General features: G+C 41.4%; 1 protein-coding gene across 1 annotated transcript in view; it reads right to left on the bottom strand.

Annotated features, from left to right (window-relative positions):
* The window catches only part of GALNT1 (polypeptide N-acetylgalactosaminyltransferase 1), a 249,115-nt gene that overhangs the window by 12,275 nt on the left and 211,412 nt on the right, over positions 1–25,428 (bottom strand). The window contains exon 11 of the mRNA XM_063451885.1: positions 20,564–20,698. Coding sequence (XP_063307955.1) covers positions 20,564–20,698 — 135 coding nt within the window. The remainder of the gene's footprint in view (positions 1–20,563; positions 20,699–25,428) is intronic.

Genomic DNA, 25,428 nt, shown 5'->3' with positions numbered 1-25,428 from the left:
GATGAGATGTATCAAATAATGTGTAATAGTCATCAAATTCCAACATCAAAACAAAAGTAGAGCGTATGGAACGTCTGTTACCTACCACTGATCTAAGATTGTAAAAATTTACATATTAATACTTTGCAGGGAGACAAGGGAAAAGAAAACAGCCATAGGGCCTAATGCATTCATACCAACATTGGGAGGTGTGAATTCAGAATGAGAAGAGCATATTCTGTTATGGGAATCTGCTGGTGATGCACTAGTCGTCATTGATGTTTACAGCCATAAAACGGTGTGTCATCCTATTTCACATGCAAGCCAGGATTACAGTGGGCCATACAATACAACGCTGCCAATCTGGGCTGCTGATGGCCAGAGCTCAAGTGAGTAGCTCTTCTCGCATTCTTAAACATTGGGTTTTTGGTTAACATTTAGACGGCAACTAGGGGCTTTGGAGTAAAATAGATTAAATAATTGAATTTGACATCTCACATCAAAGTATGCCGATGCCAGGGAAGGAATTCCTTACATACATTGTTCTCAAAGAGGATATGCAAATGTGCGTGCATGCATGCAGTTCAGGGTTTTATATGTATATCTGTTTTTTTAAGAATCATGGACTACATATGTTATTATCCTAGTTTATTAACTGTCATTTGCAATATTTATACTGCCCTTTTGCATCCACAGATTTAGTCTGTGGTTTTCATGCATTATTTCGATTAAGTTGGGGGTGTAGATTGAGTTGAAAGGCAATTCCTCCACCCCCTGATTTGAGTGCTTTATATAAATTGGTGCACTTTCAGCATCAGATTACATCTTGAGAAAGACCTAAGGGAAACTAAATGTGTAGGCTTTGAGGCACATGCTCCGTATTTATTGGCAGAGTATTTAAAAAGCTAGAAGCACTATTCCAACATAGTGGTGGAAGACAAACCACATGAATTACACCAAGGCCATTGTTGCCACTTTTGGGAAAAGCTACTGTAGATTAATGCTTGGGCTGGTGGCTCATAATTTCAGTGATCTCTAGGGCTTGGCTGGCCAACTGGGATGTTTCCTGGGAGACTGGAGTATACTTGCAGAGGAGACTATCAACCTGTAATGAGTATGTATTATTTGGAGGAGTTTGCACGTGGCTGTAGAGGGAGATGAAGAGGTTGTGGAGCAAAAAAATAAATGGGCATAAAAGGGGATCTTATATTCCAAAAACTGTGTTCTAGGTTGTTTAGTAGTGTCATTCAATCAGTGCACCTTGTCACTTTGATTAAAGGGACACTCCAGGCACCCAGACCACTTCAGCCCATTGGAGTGGTCTGGGTGCCAACTCCCACTACCCTTAACCCTGCATGTGTGATTATTGCAGTTTTTCTAAACTGAAATATTTACCTTGAAGGGTTAAGTCCTCCTCTAGTAGCTGTCTACTAGACAGCCACTAGAGGACACTTCCGTGTTCATAGAACACGAAAAGTGTGTTATAACGTCGCTGGACGTCCTCACGCTATGTGATGACCTCCAGCGTCACTGAAATCCCCATAGAAAAGCATTGAAAGCATTATTCAATGCTTTCCTATGGGGAGGTCTAATGAAATATTTGAGAGAAATAGGCCTTTTGTGTACATAGAAAAAATCTTAGATCTTTGAGATTACCTCATGAAAAATGGTGGCAAAAAAAAAAAGTGTTGCATTTATAATTTTGTTCAGTGTAATATATATATTTTTTCACTGTCAATTCTCCACAATTCCCAGATCAGTCAATACATCCCAAAGGCATATGTAGGACATGGAACTAACTGAGGAAGGCATTACTCAAGAACAAAAAGTATAAAAGCATAAAAAGAAGAACTGATATCCAACCACTTCTTGCCCTGTCAACACCTCTAAAATAAGTCTTCCAATCAAGCATAAAGTGTATCTTACAGTTTGTATTTCAATTAATGCATACTTTTTGCTAGAATGTTAATAATTGCATATTTTGGCTAGATTTTTAATTAATGTGTACTCTAGCTGACTTGTTTACACTTTAATTAGAATAACCATAACAATTTTCCATTACACAACAAGCTACTACCCAAATAACATTTAAATAGCTCCCGTGTGAATGCAATCTACTCTTTCAGCAATATCAATAATTAATTTTCAATACTTTCTCTCACACCAATGCCCTGTTTAGCAAAACACACGTAATTGGGATGATGTCTTGAAGATTTAACAAGACATTTTATTTTATTCCACAGCAGTCACTTTTTTTTTTTAATTTTAATACCAATGCAATGTCCCGAGGTCCCAACATATTATTTTTTGGGGGTAATGCTGGACTTTTTATAAAATAACACGTTATAATATTGTAGAAATTGCATTTAATATTTTTATTCAGTAACAGAATAAAAAAGAGGTTAACACCTCCTGAATAACATGGAGCATATATTTGCAGACATGTCAAACAAATTAGACAATGAGAGCCTGATGACAGCATCAGCACGTCCAAGCCAATCAGAAGTATCTATCAGGTACAAAAAATATTTTTACTGCTACAATGTGAAAATATAGATTTTTACTAATCATAAATACTTTTTTCAATAGCATCAGCAACAGTACAGGAGGAACATCCATTTTAGTGGATGGACAGGTAACCTCCTCTGTAAAAATGTACCGTATATACTAGAGTATAAGACAAGTTTTTCAGCACATTTTTTTGTGCTGAAAAACCCCCACTCGTCTTATACTCGAGTGAGTGTCTGTATTATGGCAACTTACATTCCCATAATACAGACAGGACCGCCGGGCTCATTACAAGCCCAGCGGTCCTGTTGGGGGCTGGCAGCGAGCTGTAACTTACCTTCACAGCAGCTCCTGTCAGCTCCCTTCTCTCTCCTCCGGTCAGCTCCCTCTGCAACTCTCGCGAGAGCCTTGGGGTCAGAGCGTTGTCACTGCTTACCATGGCAACGCTCCGCGCAGCCGCGAGACTTTCAGAGGGAGCCGACCGGAGGTGAGAGAAGGGAGCTGACAGGAGCTGCTGTGAAGGTAAGTTACATCTCTCTGCCAGCCCCCCTCCTACAGCCCATCCACTGGACCACAAGGGAATGAGAGCCCCCCTCCCTGGCCAGCTAACAAGCAGGGAGGGGGGACGAATAAAATGTAAATAAAAATTTTAATAAAATAAAAATAATAAATTAATAATATTAAAAAAAATTATAATATAAAAATAAAATGTAATATATATATAAAAACATTTTTTAATATTAAAATAATAATAATAATTTTTAAAAAATAATAAAGATGCCCACCCCCCACCAGGGCTCTGCATCAGACACACAAACACACTGCATTCATACACACACACTGCATTCATTATTTACACACAATGTAAATAAATATTCAATTAATATAATTTTTGGGGGATATAATTTTATTTAGAAATTTACCAGTAGCTGCTGCATTTCCCACCCTAGTCTTATACTTGAGTCAATACGTTTTCCCAGTTTTGGGGGGTAAAATTAGGGGTCTCGACTTATATTCGGGTCGGCTTATACTCGAGTATATACGGTAACTTGTTAATATGCCGAACCCCCATGCAGGCTTTTAAATACCTTACACACAGGACCACATCAGTTATCACACACAGATGTCAAAAATGTAACAAATGGGTGGAGGGGAAATATATGTACTGTCCCTGATACTAGAAAAAAGAATTTACACTGAGTAAACATATCTGTTTTTCCTTGCATACAGCAGCAGGACAGAAGGGAGATAGCAAGAACTCCAAAACTCATCCAAATAGGGAGGGTATCTTACCGCAGTTTGCAACACTTTGCCTCATCCAAGACAACTGATAAGCAGCCGATCAAATGTTCGCCACTCTTGAGAGAAGGCTCTTTTAACATCAAGACAGTGTATAGATTATATATGTGTATAGTTTTTCTTTGGGTGCAGAAAAGTTCTGACATAATATGCGAAGTACCAGAGCCTGATTGATATTATCCTCAGACAAAATATTGGTCTTAAATAATGATGGAATAAAACAACCTTGCCATGATGGAAAACTAATTTCCAGGGAAGATAAGGAAGAATAATCCTCTTAGCTGAGGTAACTGTGACAAACACAATTACTTTAAAATACAAAAACTTTAATGAACATTCTTCTATTTGTTCAAAAGATTCTTCACAAAATGCCTTAAGCACCAGAGTGAACTCCAAAGAAAGAATTTCCGAATTTGCCAAATGTCTTTAACCCCTTAATGACCAAACCTCTGGAATATAATGGAATCACGACATGTCACACATGTCATGTGTCCTTAAGGGGTTAAAGAATCTCCTAATTAAAGAATCATAAGCCAAATCATGGATAAGAAAGTAGATAAGGGTAAATACATGTACCTTCAGGGTGAAAAACCTTCTTGAAGGAATTCCAATGACAAGAATGAGTGGGTTCCTGGCATCAAAATAAAATATATTTTAGGGTAGATTTTAATAGATTAATTATCTCTTCCTTGATACCTTTGTTCTGCAGGATTAACTAGTGCTCAGTGGCGTACACACAACCCATGGGGCCCTGGTGCGAAAATTGGTCCGTGCCCCCCCTCCTCGCGCTTACTCTGCGCGGACTCGGGCCGCAACACATGGTGGTGGGCACCTGATCGCAGGGCTGCGACCCCTGCATGTACGCCAGTGCATGCAGATACACATACACTTATAGGACCACTACAGACACCCAGATCACATCAGCTCAATGAAGTGGTCTGGGTGCCAGGTCCCTCTAGTTTTAACCCTGCTGCTATGTTTCACTGAGGGTTAATCCAGCCTCTAGTGGTTGTCTCACTGACAGCCGCTAGAGGCGCTTCCGCGATTCTCACTGTGAAAATCACAGTGAGAAGACGCTGGACGTCCATAGGAAAGCATTGAGTAATGCTTTCCTGTGGGCGATTTGAATGCGCGCGCGGCTCTTGCCGCGCATGGGCATTCGGAGCCGAGAGGCGGAGGGTTCCCCAGCACCAAGGGAGTCCAGCGCTGGAGAAAGGTAAGTGCTGAAGGGGTTTTAAACACACACACACACACACACACACACACTAGCTAACAGACACACACATTTACTGACAGAGACACACTCAGTGACAGACATACATACTCACTTACAAAACATATACTCTCACTGACATACACCAAACAGACTCACTAACAGACACACAAACACACACACTGACACTCACTAGCAGACACACACTCAATAACAGACACACACAAACTAACACACACAGTAAAACACACACACAAACAAACACTCACACTCACTAGCACACACACACACACAGTAGCACACACTGACACAAAAACTAACACTAACACACATACACAAACACATGTTTTTTAAAAAATGTGATCCCCACCAGCCTCCCTACCTTTGGGAGTGCTGAGGGGATTTCCTGGGGTCCAGTGGGGCTGTCTGGCAGCCGGTCCTGCGGGCGCGCGAGGAAGCACTCTCCCCTGAGCGCTCTCTGCCCAGCTCCCTCGCGCACCGCTTACTGATGCCGGAGCCGGAATATGACGTCATATTCCGGAATCAGTGCGGTGCGCGCATTCTGAATGAAAGGGAATATAAATACCTATATGTAAAACATCCTAAGGTGCCTATCTCTTATCTACAGAAGATACATAAGATACCCCCTGGTAGACCGATTATATCAGGGATAGGCTCCTTGACATCTAATCTACCAGTATACGTGGATCAGTACTTACAGAACTTAGTCTGCCATCTCAAGTCATATCTGAAGGATTCTACTCAGATCCTCAATTGCTTGCAGACATCCATTGGGAAGAAGATATAATCCTGGTTACATCAAATGTAACTTTACTATACACAGTGATAGAACATCTCCAAAGATGCTAAGAAATACAATATTCTCTAGCTATCTATTCTGAATTAAAGAACAACCAGATTGAGTTTTTTGTTCAATGTGTGGCATTTATTTTAAGTCACAACTATTTCTGGTCAGACGGTCACTTCTATCTACAACTAGAAGGGACTGCCATGAGGACACTTTTTGCGCCATGCTACACTAACCTTTTTATGGGCAAGTGGGAAGATGATTTCATCTGCCTGACCAAAAAAAAAACCACTGCCTGACCAAAAAAAAAGTTGCCACATGGATTTAACTAAGCATCCTATTGGATAGTTACTGAATTGTTGTTTATCTTTCAGCTGGCAACAAGTTATTTAACCCCAACTGATGCAATGAGTAGCTTCTCATTTCTTAAACAACCATGTCGAAAGACACATCCGGTGGTCGTGGAAAAGATGTTAGTCTGTTTGAGATGGGTCAAATCATTGCCATGCATCAAGCAGAGAACACATCTAAAAGGATTGCAGAAACTACTAAAATTGGGTTAAGAACTGTCCAACGCATTATTAAAAACTGGAATGATAGTGGGGAATCACCAGTGATGGGCACATCAGGGTAAGAAATGAGGCAGATGACGTGATGCACCCATCATGCCTAGTGCCTACTGTACAGGCCAATGATCTGGGGTTGCTGCAGTTGGTCATGTCTAGGTTCAGCAACATTATGTGCCCAAAGAATGAGGACAACTGACTACCTGAATATACTGAATGACCAGGTTATTGCATCAATGGATGTTTTCTTCCCTGATGGCATGGGCATATTCCAAGATGACAATGCCAGGATTCATCGGGCTCAAATTGTGAAAGAGTGGGACAGGGAGCATGAGACATCATTTTAACACATGGATTGGCCACCACGGAGTCCAGACCTCAACCCCATTAAGAATTGTATGCTGGAGAAGGCTTTGCGCAGTGGTCCGACGCTCCCATCATCAATACAAGATCTTGGTGAAAAATGAATGCAACACTGGACGGAAATAAATATTGTGACATTGCAGAAGTTATTGAAACAATGCGATAACGAATGCATGCCATAATCAAAGCTAAAGGCGGTCCAACGAAATATTAGAGTGTGTTTGGCCAAGCAGTGTTCAAATTTGGAATCCCTTGAACTTTTCAAGTCTTATCTCAACCACAATCCATATAATCTTCAGTTCACTTTCCAACATTCCACAAGCCATATTGAATTCTTAGATCTAGTTATTTACATCAAAGATGGGAGAATACATATGAAAACTTAAGAAAAGTGTTGACTGTAACAGTTTTATTCCTTTTAACAGTTACCACAAATGCACCTGGATAGAAAATATCCCATGTAGACAATTTAGAAGAATAAGGAAAAACTGTTCAGAATTGGAGACTTGTCAAATACAGATGAAAGAAATGAAACAATTTGCTGTGAAATGATATTCAGAATGTCTCTTGGAGAAAGCAATTAATAGGGCTTTATCTGTCCCAAGAGAAGACACTCTCCAGAGTAGGAAACCCCCACTTGGGGAACAGAAGAGAGCTCCTGCATTTATTACGAAATTTAGCACCCAGTCCCAAATAATTAGGAAGGTGCTATCAAAACATTGGGATATACTGAAAAGTGATCCCATACTTAATCAAGATCATATTTTCCCAAGCACCTAATCTAAAACTTATGCTGGCACCCACTACTAAATCCAAAGCCCAACTTCAAAATAATGAAGTGACATCAATAAAAGTTTTTTCACGGTGTAAGAAGTATACAGGATGTAAGAATAATCCTCTTTTGGAATCTACTAGTAACAAGTTCTTCTCACTTGACAAACATAAAAAGTACAGATTAAAGTCCAATATGGACTGTAACACATCAGGGGTAATACAACTCCTAACATGTCCGTGCCCTAAACAATATGTGGTACGAACAAAGAGACTTCTGAAAGTGACAGTCAGGACACAGAAAAGGTTTACAGACACAAACTATCAAAACATTTTAATGACTTTCGTAGCAGAGATCCGGGAGGTTTACAATTTTTACCAATCAAGAAAGTTGATGTACATTGGAGAGGGGAAGATTTAGACCAAGCAGAAGCTAGGTAGAGTTTTACTTTGAACACTTTAGTTCCCATGAGTCTTAATGTAGACTTTGAGCTTAATGCTTTTAAAGATGTTTGTTATTAGATCCTTTTTAATTACATATTTTAGAATATTATATTTACACATTTTCACATATGTACTGTTTTTAGACATATTTTCAGTGCATTATGGTATATTTATATTCTATTTTATATCATTTTTTAAAATTATTATTTGTTTCTACTATTATGTTTTCCTATTTTAATTATTTTTTTCTGTATTTTATCTATAATCAGTTGTATTTCTACTTTTATTTTTTATTTATTTCTCATATTTAATTTTCAGTTTGATTTTATTTTACATTTATTTATTACTGTCTCTACCTTTATGTTGTACTATTCAACTACTATCTTTATGGTTTGCTGTTACCCTTTATTTTATATTTTTTAGCACATCTCAATTTCATCATTACACTATTTCTTATTCTATTTTTATTTTATATTTATTTCAAATTTTCTTTTCTAGTTTTTACTATCATCTCTATTTCGTGAAGCTACAGTGCCATACAGGAGACCTGTCCTTTTCAGTATTCACAGTAGAATTTTGAGAGACGGATTTAATGAGCCTATGCTTCCATATAGGGTATTATAGTAGTTTGACTGTTCAAAAACAACCCACAAAGGCCTACCATTTGTAAAAGTAGACACTCCAGGGTATCTCATAAGGTGCATATTGTGCCTTAACATGCCCACATTTTTTCACCAATATATGTATAAGTATGTGGTAAAAAATTATTTTGTGCATTTTTTACATATGGATTGCATTTTTGCTGGGCATTTTGTATATTTGATATGTGCCACTAAGTTCAAAACCCCCAAATTATGCTCAGCTACGTCTTCTGAGTAAAAAGACACCCAATGAATGTCTTTGGCACTATTTCATGAAGCTACAGTGCCATATAGGAGACCAACCCATATCAGTTTTTACCGAACTTTGAATTTTGATGCTGGGCCTATGTGCAATTTCCAAGCATCTTCGCAGATTTTAAATTCAAACTACCCCACAAAGGCCTACCATTTCTTAAAGTAGACACCCAAGGGTATTTCAAAAGACCTATTTTGAACCTTAGCGTGGGATCATTTTTCCGCTAGCTTGTACCAGGTGTAGTGGTAATAAGCGTTTTTTTTCTGCCTTTTTGACACACAAAGTGAGTTTGCACAGTATATTTTGCAAACCTTATGTGTGCTACCACTGTATAATACTTCATATATTGCTCAGCTATGTCGTCTGAGTACAGCAATATCCCCGTATGTACCTTTGCCAGGTATATGTGGACATCAGAGGGGCACATTTAGGACACAGCCATTCCATTTTTTTTTTTTCCTAACTTTACATTTTTACACTGTGCCCATGTCCCATTTTAGAGTATTTTACCAGGCTATATAATCCAAATACCCCATAAAGCCATACCATTTCTTAAAGAAGACATCCCAGGGTATTTGAAAAGGCATATTTTGAACCTTAGCGTGGGATCATTTTTCCGCTTGCTTGCACCAAGTGTAGTGGTAATAAGCGTTTTTTCTGCCTTTTTAACACACAAAGTGAGTTTGCATAGTATATTTTGCAAACCTTATGTGTGCTACGAATGACTGTATAATACTTCATATGTTGCTCAGCTATGTCGGATGAGTACAGCAATACCCCCATATGTACCGTTGCTGGTATATGTGGATGTTGAAGGGGCACATTTGAGACGCAGCCATTCAGTTTTTTTTCCTAACTTTGAAGTTTTACGCCGTGTCCATGTTCCAATTTGGAGTAGTTTAGATGGTTGGTTATTGAAACTTCCCCACAAACACATACTATTTATTAAAAAGTACACTCTGGGGTAATTCAAAAGGCATATTTTGAACCTTAGTGTGGGATATTTTTTTCTCTAGTTTGTTCCAGGTGTAGTGGTAATGAGTGTTTTTAAATGTATTTTTTTTTACTTTTTAAAACTAGTTTTGAAACTTTTGTTTTGCTTATTAATTTTTTTAAAGTTTCCTAAACTTTCTTAAAACTTTTTTTTTTCAGATTTAACATTTTTCTACATTTTCTAGATTTTTTTTTTTTTTTACTGTCAACCCCTAACTAGTAGTAACAGTAAATTCCCCATTTTCCCATAACTTCCATCCACCCACCCAGCTAGCAAAATATATAATTTTACAATATTTAAAGTAATTAAATAAATTGAACCCCTGAGGGTTAAAAAAATAAATAAAAGTTAATCGTCAGGGGTTAAAAAAAAATTAGACCACAGTATAATACTGTGATCTGTATTTTGATCACTGTAGGCAGTGATCTTTTTTTTTTTTTTTTTTTTTTTTTACAGATTTAACATTTTTCTAAGCTTTTTTTTTTTTTTTACCGTTAACCCCTAACTAGCAGTAAGCCACACTAACACCAAATTCCCCAATTCCCCACTAACTTCCACCCACCCCAGCTACCTAAATATTTAATTTTAAAATACTTAAATTAATTAATAAAATAAATTTAACCCCTGAGGGTTAAAAAAAACAGAAAAAAAAAAACATCAGATCAGATCATAGTAAAATGTAATCCCTGCCAATTGATCACTGTAGTCAGTGATCAATTGGCAGGGAAGGGGTTCATTTTTTATTAAAATGGGTAAAGGGGGGTGGGATTTTATTTAAACTTTATTTTTTTTTACACAGAGGGCAGGGTCAGCACTGATCCGTCTTCCTGCACTTCAAAGAGAACCCGGAAGTGCAGGGACGTGGAAGGTGAGTATATGCAGTACATGTGATCGCTCTGACAGGCTGTCAGAGCGAGCACCGGTGCTGGGGCAGCCCGATCGGGTGCTCCTGGTCTGCCTCTAATACAGAGGCAGACCGGAGCACCATTAACCCCGCGATCGCGGCGATCTGGGGTTAATTTTACCGCGTGAAGGTCCGTCACTCGTTAAGGGTCTCCCCTCTGTGACGGACCTCGTCCGTCACTCGTCATTAAGGGGTTAACAATGGTTCCTACAATTATTTTTCAATTTTGTGCAATATGATGTGAATTCATTTAGTTAGTAATTGAATTGATACAGCATTTTATACATCTGTTTGGTAAATGTATTAATTTTGTTTGGGTATATAAATATAAATTCCCCTGCTATGGCTCTCAAGCTATTACAGGCTCTGACTAAGTGAGGCAGTATCCTCACGAAAAGCGTAAGGCAAATTCACAGAGAGTTGAATGCACATTACAATAGTGACTCATCGCACAAGCCGGCTGTGACTTGCCTACGGAGTGATACAGAGGATCGGTTGGAGACTAGTGGAGTGTACCCTGGAGTGAGGCTTCGGGTGGAACGCTGTGTGGAATGCATTATTATTATTGCCATTTATATAACGCCAACAGATTCCGTAGCGCTTTACAATGTTATGAGAGGGGGACAATCACAAAAAACTTACAGGAACGATAGGTTGGAGAGGACCCTGCTCAAATTGGTTACATACTATAGGAGGTGGGGTGTAAAACACAATAGGACAGGAATTTGCAGTCAAATAAGGTGGGCTGCTCTTTGAGAGAGAGCAAGAGACAGGTGTGTGAGGTAGAGGTTAATCTGGGAGGCCATAAGCTTTCCTAAAGAGATGGGTTTTAAGGCACTTCTTAAAGGATGCAAGACAAGGGGAGAGTCTGATGGCGGTAGGCAGGCTATTCCATAGGAAGGGAGCCGCCTGTGCGAAATCCTGCAAGCGTGAGTGGGCCGTACGGGTGCGGACAACGGATAGGAGGTGGTCACGGGCAGAGCGAAGAGACCGAGAAAGGACATACCTATGGATCTGTGAAGAGATATAAGAGGGGCTAGAGTTGATCAGTGCTTTATAGGTGTGAATTAGTACCTTGAATTGACTCCTATAGCATACTCTTATAGTGAGGTGCTGACCTCACCGGCCACACATCTCATCCATCTGGAGGATCACCACAACAGCTTACAGTGCAGACTGCCCTGAGTTACTTTTTGTATCATTTTACACATAAGATTGTTTGTGGATTATCCTGATTTTACCTTTTGATTAATTAGTTTTTAAAGGAAGCACTTCTCTTTTTATTAACGTTTATGCTACTTTTTCTTCTTTTTAGCATTCAGTTGGTTCTGCATACTGTTTTGTTTTCTCCTTTTGTTTTATTTTTCAGTATTATATTTACTGTTAGTAAATTATACTATAGTGCCATAAGGATCACGCCGCTGTGTGGTATTCATACACACAGCTTTAGTGTGTCTTTTTCTTTGCTACATATTGTGGACTGAACTTTTTTATTTGCACTTTATTATCTTTTGTGGACTTATTTTGAAATATTTTACTTACCATTTTGGGGACTTATTGATTATAGTGGAATTTGTATTTATATTTTATCGCTATTTATTCCTGGAATTTTTCTTCATCTTATCTATATAAGTGAGATCAGCATTTTTATCTGGTTGTTCATGTATGTAAAGGGAAGCAAAAAGGGCACCTTTCTGTTGTTTCTAGTAGCCATCCAATCTATGGCTAAATTTTTAAATTTCTTTATCATTTTTTCAAATATTTGCTGACTTAGTGACCAATCTGCTTGCTTTGAACAGGCTCTGTCAGTTGATTGTCTACTCCTCTAATATGAGTGCTTTCAAGTGTTTATCTGCCCATATCTTTATATTTGAGCACATAATTCTGTAAAAGCCTGACTGCTTGTATAAATAAATGACTAGTGTTAAGTTGACTGTATCTGAACAGGTTTGTCTAAGCTTCCTCTTATTTCCACTTCCAATCTTTCTAGCTTGGGACCAGGCTTGCAAAATGTCCCATTGTAAAGATCTTACACAGGCTTTTGCCCACTTGACTTCGGGAATGATGGATATGAGCAGACCTAACAAGCTTATCTGGATTTCTTTGAATTATTCTGACTGCTTTGAATATTCCTCATCTTTTTAGAGATGGAAAAACCAAACGTAACTCTTAGGAGTCTACTTCGAGACCTATAAACGAGACTTTTATGGATGGATTTAGGTTTGACTTCTCCCGATTTATTATACAACTATGTCCTAAGATTTGCAGAGAGGGATTTATGTTTTAGCTGGACGGGTGTTGCTGCTTTCAGGTACCAATCGCCCAAATGTGAAAATATGAAAATGCCTTTTTCTCTATAAAATATTGCCAATATTTGTTTTTTAAATATTTGCATTACATGTTTGTAAACATTTAGCAGAATGGAAGGACTGAAAACGAAATACTTTCTTGCTGCTTTCTAACGTAAACCTCTGAAATGTTATGTATATGGAGATACGCATCTTAAGTCTAAAGTAGCAATAACATCTCCTCTTTGCAGAATCTGGATGATTGATAATATAATCTACATTCAGAATTTTTGGTATAGGATGCACCAGTTCACATTTTTCATGTCTAAGAACAGCGATAAAGTCTTGACGGATTTCTCCACCAGAAAAGTCCTAGAGTATACGAAATCTTTGTATATGAAATCTTTGTGAGCTTGGTACGTTCTCGATTAGCCCTTTTTTGAATAGATTCATAGTTTAGAAAAAAAAAAAAAGAATTTTCTTTTGTTTGAAAGATGTAGGTGGAACAGAAGAAGTGAGAAGCTGGCTTTGTCATGAATCCTACCTTGTATGCGTACTTGATTGCATCTAAGACACATTGATTTTGAATGGTGAGTACACAGCAAACTGCAAATATTTGCAATCTTCTTCCCACTTACCATGAGTTTCCTGATCTATCTATCTTTGTAATGATAGCTTTGTCTGATTACAGGGATAGAAGTGTATTGTCCTGTGGTAGTTCTTTTTTGGTCTCAGACATCTGCTTAACCCCTTAAGGACCAAACTTCTGGAATAAAAGGGAATCATGACGTGTCACACACGTCATGTGTCCTTAAGGGGTTAAAGGGACAATTTAGGAACCATAACAGTAAACAAGACTCAAACAGTATAACCCCAAAATGTGCCTCCAGCACCGGTCTTCCAGGCGGCAAGCGAAATATCAGTTTCAGGATGGATGAATGGGGAGTCACTGATTGGCTGAAAGAGTCAGCTGATTCAGCCAATCAGCATCCCCCCTGCCTTTCAGAAGCCAGATGCCACCTAGGAGGAGTTGACATTGGCATTGAAGGCAACTTTAGGGTTTTGTCTGATTACAGGGACCCCTTACAATTACAGGGACCCCTTAAGGGACGAGTTTTGTGGGAATGTAATCAGATGAAGTGTCATGAAGTAGCTGGCTAGTGCCCAGATTTTCAGAATAGGTATCACCTCATTTGTTGACATACTCATAGGTGTTTATTTGCAGTTTGTTTCGTATTTCATGTTTATAGTTCAATGAAGAGTATTTTTATTTCATTTGTAGCATTTCCTATTATTCCTAGCTATGTTCTTAGCTTACGCTCTTTTCTGACATGCTTTGAGAATATCAGGATTACCCCCTATTATAGAAGAAAGCTTTAGTAACCTTAACCCCTTAAAGCGGCACTGTCATGCCGAATTCCGTTTTTTTTTAACCCCCCTCCCGCCTCAACTACATCCAATCGACCCCCTAGTCACCCCCAAATGCCCCTATGCCCCCCACATTACCTATTTTTTATACTTTATTTTCTGCCCCGATCTATATTCAGGGCGCCGCCATCTTTGTGTGGGTAGGTGAAGTCCCTGTGGGACACGTCATCTACCCACACTAGATAGCCCTGAGATTCCCGCACATGCCCAGTGAAACATCTGGACATGCGAACGGGAATTTCACCTATTCATTCATTCATCAGACAGACGAATGAATGAATAGAAAAAATCAGACGAACAAACTAACACTGTGTATCAGTGTTCGTTTGTTTGTTCGGTTTATTACAAGGAGGGAGCTACCGGCGTGCAGCTCCCTCCTTGCAATATGTAAAGACAGAAGCGGCAGGGAGCAGTGCTCCCCACCACTTCATAAGCCCCCCAGGTCCCCTCCTCACTCTATGGGGGTCAATATGACCCCCATAATAGCACAAGGGAGATTAAAATCTCCCCAATGCCCCTACTCGCTATACCGCGAGTAGGGGCATGTCCACTAAACAGTGAGCAGCCTGTGGCTGCTCACTGTAAAAAAAAAAAAAAAAAAAAAAGGTAATAAGGGGGGGACGGGGGACCTACTGTCCTCCCCCGCCGGCCCCCACCCCTGGACGGCGGGTGGGGGCCATAATGGGAATGAGGGGGGACCTACTGTCCTCCCCTCAGGCCCCCACCCCTGGGCGGCGGGTGGGGGCCATAATGGGAATGAGGGGGGACCTACTGTCCTCCCCTCAGGCCCCCACCCCTGGGCGGCGGGTGGGGGCCATAATAGTAATAAGGGGGGGGGGGGGACCTACTGTCCTCCAGCCCCCGGCCCCCACCCCTGGGCGGCGGGTGGGGGCCATAATATTAATAGGTGGGGGGGGGGGGGAGACCTACTGTCCTCCCCCCCCCCGGCCCCCACCCCTGGGCGGCGGGTGGGGGCCATAATAGTAATAAGGGGGGGGGGACCGACTGTCCTCCCCCCCCGGCCCCCACCCCTGGGCGGCGGGTGGGGGCCATAATAGTAATAAGGGGGGGGGACCTACTGTCCTCCAGCCCCCGGCCCCCACCCCTGGGCGGCGGGTGGGGGCCCTAATGGTAAAAGGGGGGGGGACACCTACTGTCCTCCCCCCGGCCCCCACCCCTGGGCGGCGGGTGGGGGCCATAACGATAATGGGGGGGGACCTACTGTCCTCCCCCCGCCCCCACCCCTGGGCGGCGGGTGGGGGCCCTAATGGTAAAAGGGGGGGGGACACCTACTGTCCTCCCCCCGGCCCCCACCCCTGGGCGGCGGGTGGGGGCCATAACGATAATGGGGGGGGACCTACTGTCCTCCCCCCGCCCCCACCCCTGGGCGGCGGGTGGGGGCACTAAGTAAATTCCCCCCCCCCCATCAAGGTGACTAGGGGTGCCCAAGCCCCTAGTCACCCACCCCCCACCCAAATAAAAAATGCCCCTACCTACCCCCCTCACCCTAAAAAATAGTGAGGGGGGAATAAAATTGCTAACCTGTAAAGTAAAATTAAACTTACCATTCGACGTCTTCTTTTTTCTAAAATCTTCATTTTCAGCCCCAAAAAAGGCCAAATAAAAAACCATCATAGCCGTCGAACTAAAAATAAAATAAAAAAACCCGAGCGAAAAAAAAAAACCCGAGCGCACAAAAAAATAATCCATCTTCACCCATGGAGGGCTCCGCGCAGACTGAGCTCCGCAGGGCGGGGCAAGGCTTATAAAGCCTTGCCCCGCCCTGCAATTAGCCTAAGAACACTCTGATTGGTGGGTTTAAGCCAATCAGAGTGCTCTTTGTCATTTTACAAGCGTGGGAAAGTTCTTTGGAATTTTCCCACGCTTGTAAAATGACACAGAGCACTGTGATTGGATGGATTTCAAGCCATCCAATCACAGTGCTCTGTGTCATTTTACAAGCGTGGGAAAATTCCAAAGAACTTTCCCACGCTTGTAAAATGACACAGAGCACTGTGATTGGATGGCTTGAAATCCATCCAATCACAGTGCTCTGTGTCATTTTACAAGCGTGGGAAAATTCCAAAGAACTTTCCCACGCTTGTAAAATGACACAGAGCACTGTGATTGGATGGATTTCAAGCCATCCAATCACTGTGCTCTGTGTCATTTTACAAGCGTGGGAAAATTCCAAAGAACTTTCCCACGCTTGTAAAATGACACAGAGCACTGTGATTGGATGGATTTCAAGCCATCCAATCACAGTGCTCTGTGTCATTTTACAAGCGTGGGAAAATTCCAAAGAACTTTCCCACGCTTGTAAAATGACACAGAGCACTGTGATTGGATGGCTTGAAATCCATCCAATCACAGTGCTCTGTGTCATTTTACAAGCGTGGGAAAATTCCAAAGAACTTTCCCACGCTTGTAAAATGACACAGAGCACTGTGATTGGATGGATTTCAAGCCATCCAATCACAGTGCTCTGTGTCATTTTACAAGCGTGGGAAAATTCCAAAGAACTTTCCCACGCTTGTAAAATTACAAAGAGCACTCTGATTGGCTTAAACCCACCAATCAGAGTGTTCTTAGGCTAATTGCAGGGCGGGGCAAGGCTTTATAAGCCTTGCCCCGCCCTGCGGAGCTCAGTCTGCGCGGAGCCCTCCATGGGTGAAGATGGATTATTTTTATGTGCGCTCGGGTTTTTTCTTTTTCGTCAGGTTTTTTTTTTTTTTTGCGCTCGGGTTTTTTATTTTATTTTTAGTTCGACGGCTATGATGGTTTTTTATTTGGCCTTTTTTGGGGCTGAAAAATGAAGATTTTAGAAAAAAGAAGACGTCGAATGGTAAGTTTAATTTTACTTTACAGGTTAGCAATTTTATTCCCCCCTCACTATTTTTTAGGGTGAGGGGGGTAGGTAGGGGCATTTTTTATTTGGGTGGGGGGTGGGTGACTAGGGGCTTGGGCACCCCTAGTCACCTTGATGGGGGGGGGGGGAATTTACTTAGTGCCCCCACCCGCCGCCCAGGGGTGGGGGCGGGGGGAGGACAGTAGGTCCCCCCCCATTATCGTTATGGCCCCCACCCGCCGCCCAGGGGTGGGGGCCGGGGGGAGGACAGTAGGTCCCCCCCCCTTTTACCATTAGGGCCCCCACCCGCCGCCCAGGGGTGGGGGCCGGGGGCTGGAGGACAGTAGGTCCCCCCCCCCTTATTACTAGTCACCTTGATGGGGGGGGGATTTTACTTAGTGCCCCCACCCGCCGCCCAGGGGTGGGGGCCGGGGGGGGGGGCAGTAGGCCCCCCCCCCTCCTTATTACTATGATGGCCCCCACCCGCCGCCCAGGGGTGGGGGCCGGGGGGGGGAGGACAGTAGGTCCCCCCCCCCCTCTTATTACCATTATGGTCCCCACCCGCCGGCCAGGGGTGGGGGCCGGGGGGGAGGACAGTAGGTCCCCCCCCCCTACTACTATTATGGCCCCCACCCGCCGCCCAGGGGTGGGGGCCGGGGGGGGGGGGGAGGACAGTAGGTCCCCCCCCCTCATTATCTTTATGGCCCCCACCCACCGCTCAGGGGTGGGGGCCGGGGGGGGGGACAATAGGTCTCCCTCCCTTATTTTACTTTACAGCCCCCACCCGTCGTTTAGGGGTGGGGGGCAATATTTTTTTTTTTTTTTTTTTTTTTTACAGTGAGCAGCCAAAGGCTGCTCACTGCTTATTAGACATGCCCCTACTCGCGGTATAGCGAGTAGGGGCATATTATTTACTATTCATTTTTACTTAGTGTTAGTAAATTTGGCTGAAAGACCAGTTTAGGTCTTTCAGCCTTTTAGTAGATAGCTCCCTGATACCGTGGGAATTAGGGAGTTATCTACTAAGCGGCTGCAAGATGCAGCCACAGCAATGAATAGGATCGGGGTTTCATTCATCAGAATGAAATTCCGATCCGAACAAAGTACCGAATTGCATCCTAACACCAATGGAGAAACAGTGCTCATTCTGTTAGGATGCAATTCGGCAGTTTTGCCGGCGTTCTGTCTAAGTGACAGGACGTTCGGCAATACTGACAGGAAGCATTGTGGGAACTGGGAGGAAAGCTAGGGATCATGGGAAAATTGCTCTGACCAGTGGAAATGAAGCACACTTTGCTCCTCCGCTGGTCAGAGCTGGTCAAGCGGAGGAATCCTCCATAAGACAGAGTCCCTACTTTGTCTTATGATTTTAAAGAAAACTAAAGAAGACAGGAAGAAAAGAATAACAGATCCCGAGAGAGGGGGAGAAGAGGAAGAGATTGAGGAAAGGTAAGTTCGGCATGACAGTGCCGCTTTAAGGACCAAACTTCTGGAATAAAAGGGAATCATGACGTGTCACACATGTCATGTGTCCTTAAGGGGTTAAAGGTCACTTCTTTTTGACAATGATTCCCAATTTTAAAGGGTACCTGTTATGGCACCTACAACATATGCTCTTTTGAAAGATCATACAATTTAATTTACATTGTCCTATGAAACGTATAGATTGGAAAAAAAAACTATTTAAAAACCGTTCTCCCACCTGTCAGTCAATTATTGAGCATTGATCATGAGGAAGAAATGACAAAAGAGCAGAAGAGACCTCCCACAGAAAGTTTTTCTGCTCTCCATACATAGCAACCAGAGCACGTGCTGTGGTTGCTATGGTAACTCACTTACCAAGGCTGCTTGCACTGGCGAGGAAGTATAGAAAGGGAGTGACTAACATCATTCCATTCAGATGCTGGCAATGAAGCCAGAGTATTGACATTCCAGAAGAGTTTTCCGCTGCATGGGGAAATGCTCCAATAGAGGGTAATTTTAGAGATCAGGCAAACATGGGCAGGACGAAGGTGGGTGTTACAGAAAAGTTAACACCCATAAAGCTGAGGACATGGCAGCGCTGGAGAGGAAGTGGAGTTCACTGATTATCTGTAAAATGCTGTAATTGTTTCGATGCTAGGAGTAACCTGACACCCTTCACCAGAAATGAGGCAAATCATTTTATATATTTTGCCTCTTACAGGAGTTCTTCCTGGAACAGAGGCTCACACAATGACGGCTTAACAGCACCAAGCTTCTGCACAGCTGCAGAAGCCATATGTCAATACTACCATTCATTCATTGGCTCAGTGCATTAGCTGAGCACTTTCAATCGATGAATGAATAAGCAACAAATGAATGAATGAGCAATGACACTGCTTGAGCAGGTAATTTAAATATCTCTGTATGAGCAACATTTCAAACTTAGACAGTTTCCCCCTCAGACAGTTCTCATAATAATCTCCTTCCTTAGATTTCAGAACATTTCATTACTTTCCAATACGTGGGTATACTGTCCCATCGATGTAAAACCTGTAGGTATATATATAAATACATATATATATAATTCACAATAGCCCTGCACTCAAATCATAAATAGTATAGTATCAGATGCTCAGCCACACTTTCAATATAATTCCGATATAAGTCAGCACTTCAAAATTATATATATATATATATATATATATATATATATATATATATATATATATATATATATATTTCCCCGTTATATGCCAGCACTCCAAGGGTTTTCTTCAAAATCTTCTTTATTTGGTATTCAAAAAGAATTTGCATGTAAAAGCAGTGTTTCAGTTCAGTTCAGAGAACTTTCATCAGGACATGTATACATGTGCTAAGAACTGAAACGTCGACTGTTTCAAGTAAATACTCTTTTAAATACCAAATAAAGAAAATTTTGTGTATATATATATATATATATATATATAGAATATTCCTAAGTTTGATTTATTATATTCTTATGACACCACTGTGATTTGTGGTTTATGACATTCATAAGATGATATTCTAAATGTTATCTAAAAAAAATTTTTATAAGGTGATGGAAAATGATTTCAATTATTTAAGACGGATGTGCTATATTATTTTTATTTATACTTTCCTTAATTTAAACTAGTTTCGGCGGAACCAGATTCCTCGCACCTTTGTGTGGTTGGTAGGTGCTGTTCTTATTTTTTATATAGGAGTTTAAAAAAAATTAAAATAAAATTGTTCTTAAGAAGACAAAGGAGATGTTATAACAGTTACTTACAACTTGGTCGTACTCCCATAGTTGATTGCCTCTTAAATGGTGGCACTTCAGCATTATAACTGGACCATTAAGCTTGGATACATCTAAACATAAATCATCTGTTCGGATTTCTTTGCTAGCTGTATATGAAAAGACCTTATGAAAGAAAAAAAAAGAACAAAAAGTTCAGAGAAATACATGATAGGTTACTCAAAATGATTTAAAAAATGTATACACAATGATAAATGAAACATGCATACTTGCAGAAAAACGCTAATTAGAATATGGCGCAGTAACTGAAGGTAATATTAATTGTTTGCTTTTTGGTTTGTCCCTGTTGTCTCCAGCTCTGAAAATTCGGCACAAATAGTTTTTAAGGGGTTTAAAATATAATGTTGAGGTTACTCAACACAATCTCAATCTGCAGAGTTTACAGCACATAAAATAAAATTAAAACTACTAAATATGTACTAGCAGCTATTGAGCCAAAAAACAACTAAATATATGTAAAGAAAATAAAGATCATGGGGAAATTGTGTTATGAGCCAAAACAAAAAACAAACCAAGAATTCAATAACAATAACATGATCTTTGGGATCAGCTGTAAACAATAATGGCCTCAATCTAACTTCATTGTATATATCCCTACAATGGCTTTGCACTGAGTAAATCCTAGTGTGACAGTAATCTTTTTTTGTGCCTTACTTATCAGCAGTTCACTCCAAAAGATAAGGAAAAGAGAAGAGCAGTGCACAATGATGCACATAAGGGTTTACCCAGTATAAAACAGTAGTTATATTTATTAAAGCCAAGTGGACTCTTAGATCATATATAAACTTATAGTGCACAAAGTAAAAAAACGCCTTCACTTCTCCAGCTCACTTTCTTTAAGTCAGCTTGCATACATTGACTCTCCTTCTGTATTTCCTTCAGGCAATGAATAAATCACCAATATATGTTTCTCCCTCCTATAGAGCTTCATAAATGACATGTCAGTGTTATCTAATGATAGGTTTTTAAATCTAGCACAAATATGCATAAAAAAGGATGTTCTTTATTTATATTCATGCTGTGACACCAAGAACTTAAATATTCAAATATTAAAATAGTGAGATATTCAAGTATACATCCTATTATAAACAAACTAAACTGATATACAAGAATACAATGTGCATAACAATATTACGGGGCAGAGCCTAACAGCCGTGCTAACCGGTCGCATATCTTGAGAGCTCTGTACAAAAAAGCCATAATTACAAACTTCATCCCTTAATTTCAACTGCAGAAATATCCCAGATTGGAAGAAATCACCAGCATCCATCAGGGGTAGACCTGTGGCCTTCAAGAGGCCTACTCATGTTTAATCCGAGGGTTAAACTCACCTGTCGCCTGGATACTATTGAGGAGATCCCACTGGCACTAACCTTGCATCAAACCACACAGCAATCGAAATCTCCTAGGCGAGGCTCCGACAAGGCAGAGATAGTGAAAAAGCAGAGGCAGGTGCCTTGGTAGACACTTCAGCACCGAAGGCTCGGTTCTGCTATGGACCATTATCTTCCTGGGCCATGGCCCAAAGGGAGTGTTTCCTAAGCACTACTCACACTCTCAGAAGGGCACCACTCATCATGTAAGTAAGCAGCCAGAGAGAAGGCCTTGAGACCAAGTCCTGGTTGTGAATACAAGTATTCACCATACTATGGGTGTAGACCTAGTCTCTTAATTAATCTTACGTCATCTGTAGCACTGGCGGAGCCAGGGGAGGGGAGTTCTCCAGGCTAATGCAGGGCTGGCACTGCCCAAGCGCCAGCACTGCAATGTACCTTCACGGACCGAAGATCTCCCTCCCCGGTCCGTAGGCACATTGCTGGCAGCTGGCTGGGGAGTGAGAGAAGATCCGGGAGCTCCGCCTGAAGCACCTCCGGGTTCTTCTCACGAGAGCACGGAGTGTTGCCGTCGTTACCACGGCTCCGGATCTCGCGAGAGTGAACTCTAGCCCTGGAGCTGCGGGCTAGAGTTCACTCTCACCACTGCGACCACGAGGGATTCCCTACCGGACCATTAGGGATCGAGAAATGTTCCTCCTCCTTACTCAGTACAGGTAAGGGAAAGAGGACATAAATGTATTTTTTAGTTTAAAAAAAAAAAAAAAAAAAACACGACACAAAAAAGCCTCCCTACCCTCCTCACCACACATTCACACACTGCCCAGCCTACAGACATTGCCCCCCCCCCCCCCACACACACACACACACACTGCCCCCAAATAAACATAAAAAGATAAAAATAATATATACATATATATATATATTGTGTGTATATATATATATATATATATATATATATATATATATATAAATAAAACGGCACCCCCAGGCATAAAAGGGTTAAACCGCCGTTTAGTAGATCTTCCCTTCCAGAGACACAGGCACATCTACTGCAGAACACCAAACTCCCGAACTGGATACAAGGGAATGCTCCAAACTCCCGAATTGGAACCATACGAATAGCTGCTAGCAGACGAACAGGAAAAGCACCCAAGCGGCTTACACTCCTGGCAATCAGTCTCTAACAGCATACAGTAAATCTCCCTAAAAACAAAACAAGGCTCTGTGTTGAGGGTCAAGCAGAGGTCAGGTTTATTCAGGGCTACCTGCCAGTATTTATGCAGGTCTCCCACCTGGTGGACACTCCCCTAGGAGACCAAATGGGAGACTGTGACAAGGGACAGACATGAACCAATGACAGACACACAGAAGTAAAACATCCCCACAATGCATCCTAATTCCCTCCCCTCTATCCTGGAGATAATTGGGAAGTAATCAAATTATCTCCCAGGACAGAGGCAAATCGCCATTACACACGTGGTAACAAAAAAACACTAAAATACATAATGTAACATTTATCACATAAAATATATACATGTAACCCATCCCCAGATACATGGTAGTAAAAGGACAGTAAAATACAATACACAAGGTTACATTTATTACATAAAATACAGACATGCAACATATCCCCAGATAGCTTAGGTCTGAGCGCACATTATTACTAAATGGCTCTCAGACCACACACATACAGTTCAATTGCCATGGACCCAAAGTCTTTTATTACACGAATAGGCTCCATGGCTGTGCTATCTGGGTTAAAGCATTCACATAAAACAAAGTCCCGACTGATCAGGTGTTCGGTTAAATAGCCACGAATAGAAGCAGGGAAGGCTGGAGGCTCAGCGGTGCCTGCACGTAAAAGTGTCCGCTTTTAGTGCACTGATTCCAGGCTGAGCACCGCTGGCCATCCGGGGAGCTCCATTACACCGCCACCTAGTGGCCGCTAAGTGTAACCGCGGCCACCCAGTAACAGTCAATTAAGCTTCGATTAACCGCAGCTACTGGGTGGTCAATTGACTGCACACGCTCGTTAAGCCGCAGTTAACCGCGGCTTCAGGGAGGTAGATTGGCAGCGCACGGCAGCTTCTGGGCGGCCAATTAACAGTGCTTGCCGGCTCCCCACGGCTCCTGGGAGGCTAATAGATAGCTGTTTGTTCGGTAGATAGAATCTACCGAACGGCTCTGCAGAAAGGCACAAATGAGCCTTTCTGCACAGTAAAATAGACTGTTTAACTGCCGGTCCATAGTCACAAGGGAGCAGGCAGGCAACCCTGCTCCTCCAATGTACCGTGGCGAGATTGGTCTCGTCACTATATATATATATATATATATATATATATATATATATATATATATATATACACACACACACACACACAAACATATATATATACACATCCATGCTTCGTTGAGTGTTAGTCATGACAACCTAAAAACTATGTTGGCCACATCCCTAGAATAATTTTGAAACATACAATTGAGAAAAGAAAGGAAATTAAGAGCTATCCAAGAAAGAAAAAGATACCAATATCTGGACTCCAGAGCGAGACATAACCCTGTTCAGACACTGACTATCTTGATCAGTTGCTGTAATGGGTTGTCATGGTAACCTGTTAAGTGGTAATTACACAGCCACATTAAACATTATCTAAAATATGTTGCAGTACATCACAGCATACAAGGTTTACGTGCCCTACAACATAAACACATCCAACTATGTTAACTCTAGAATGTGATAAAACATAATACAACCTATGCAGCCCACCAGACACAGAAAAGTCACATGCAGAATTTCATCTTGCATCCTTCTCTCTCAAGAGTGAAATTGTAAGCAGAATTATTCACTAGTTTAGTAACACTCTCCTAGGGAGATAACCTCCAGAATAAAAGACAAATCCTTCCACCCATTTTGCACACAAAAAAAACAAACAAGATGCAATGTTTGGACCATTTAGAGGGCACAGAGCACATGAGCATGCACTGAGCCAACGAGGGGAGGGCATAGAGAATAGGTAGAGAGGGAGGAGAAAACAAATACATACTGCAGGGTATACGGAGGGCTGAAGTAAGTGTAAACTGCATGTTTCAGGCATGTGAAGTTCCAGATTATAATTTATATTAAATAAATGCAGTGCACTTGGAGAGTTGCTACCCAGCTTAGCTGCTGCTAAACGTCTTACTTGCTTTCAGATGCTAAAGTCAGGAGATGGAACTGATGTGAATGTTCATTTAAGTAAAACCTTCGCTAGCAATCGTAAGATATTCATACCTGCCAAGTATCTTTATTTAGGAAGGACAGTCTCCATTTTAGGCCCATATCCCACTGTCTCTTTTCTATCCTAATGTTCCTCTTTTCTAAGAGCTTTATATAGTTCGTGTATGACAGAGCTCCACATCAATAATACTCCCAGTAATGTGTCTTTAAACTACACTCTATGTGTTTAGAAATCAGTCTGTATATGTAAGACACATACGTTTAATTGCATAAACTGTTAG

The sequence above is a fragment of the Pelobates fuscus genome, chromosome 4 (assembly GCF_036172605.1).
Source record: "Pelobates fuscus isolate aPelFus1 chromosome 4, aPelFus1.pri, whole genome shotgun sequence".
Classification (NCBI taxonomy): domain Eukaryota; kingdom Metazoa; phylum Chordata; class Amphibia; order Anura; family Pelobatidae; genus Pelobates; species Pelobates fuscus.
This window is presented reverse-complemented; position numbering and strand designations above follow the sequence as displayed.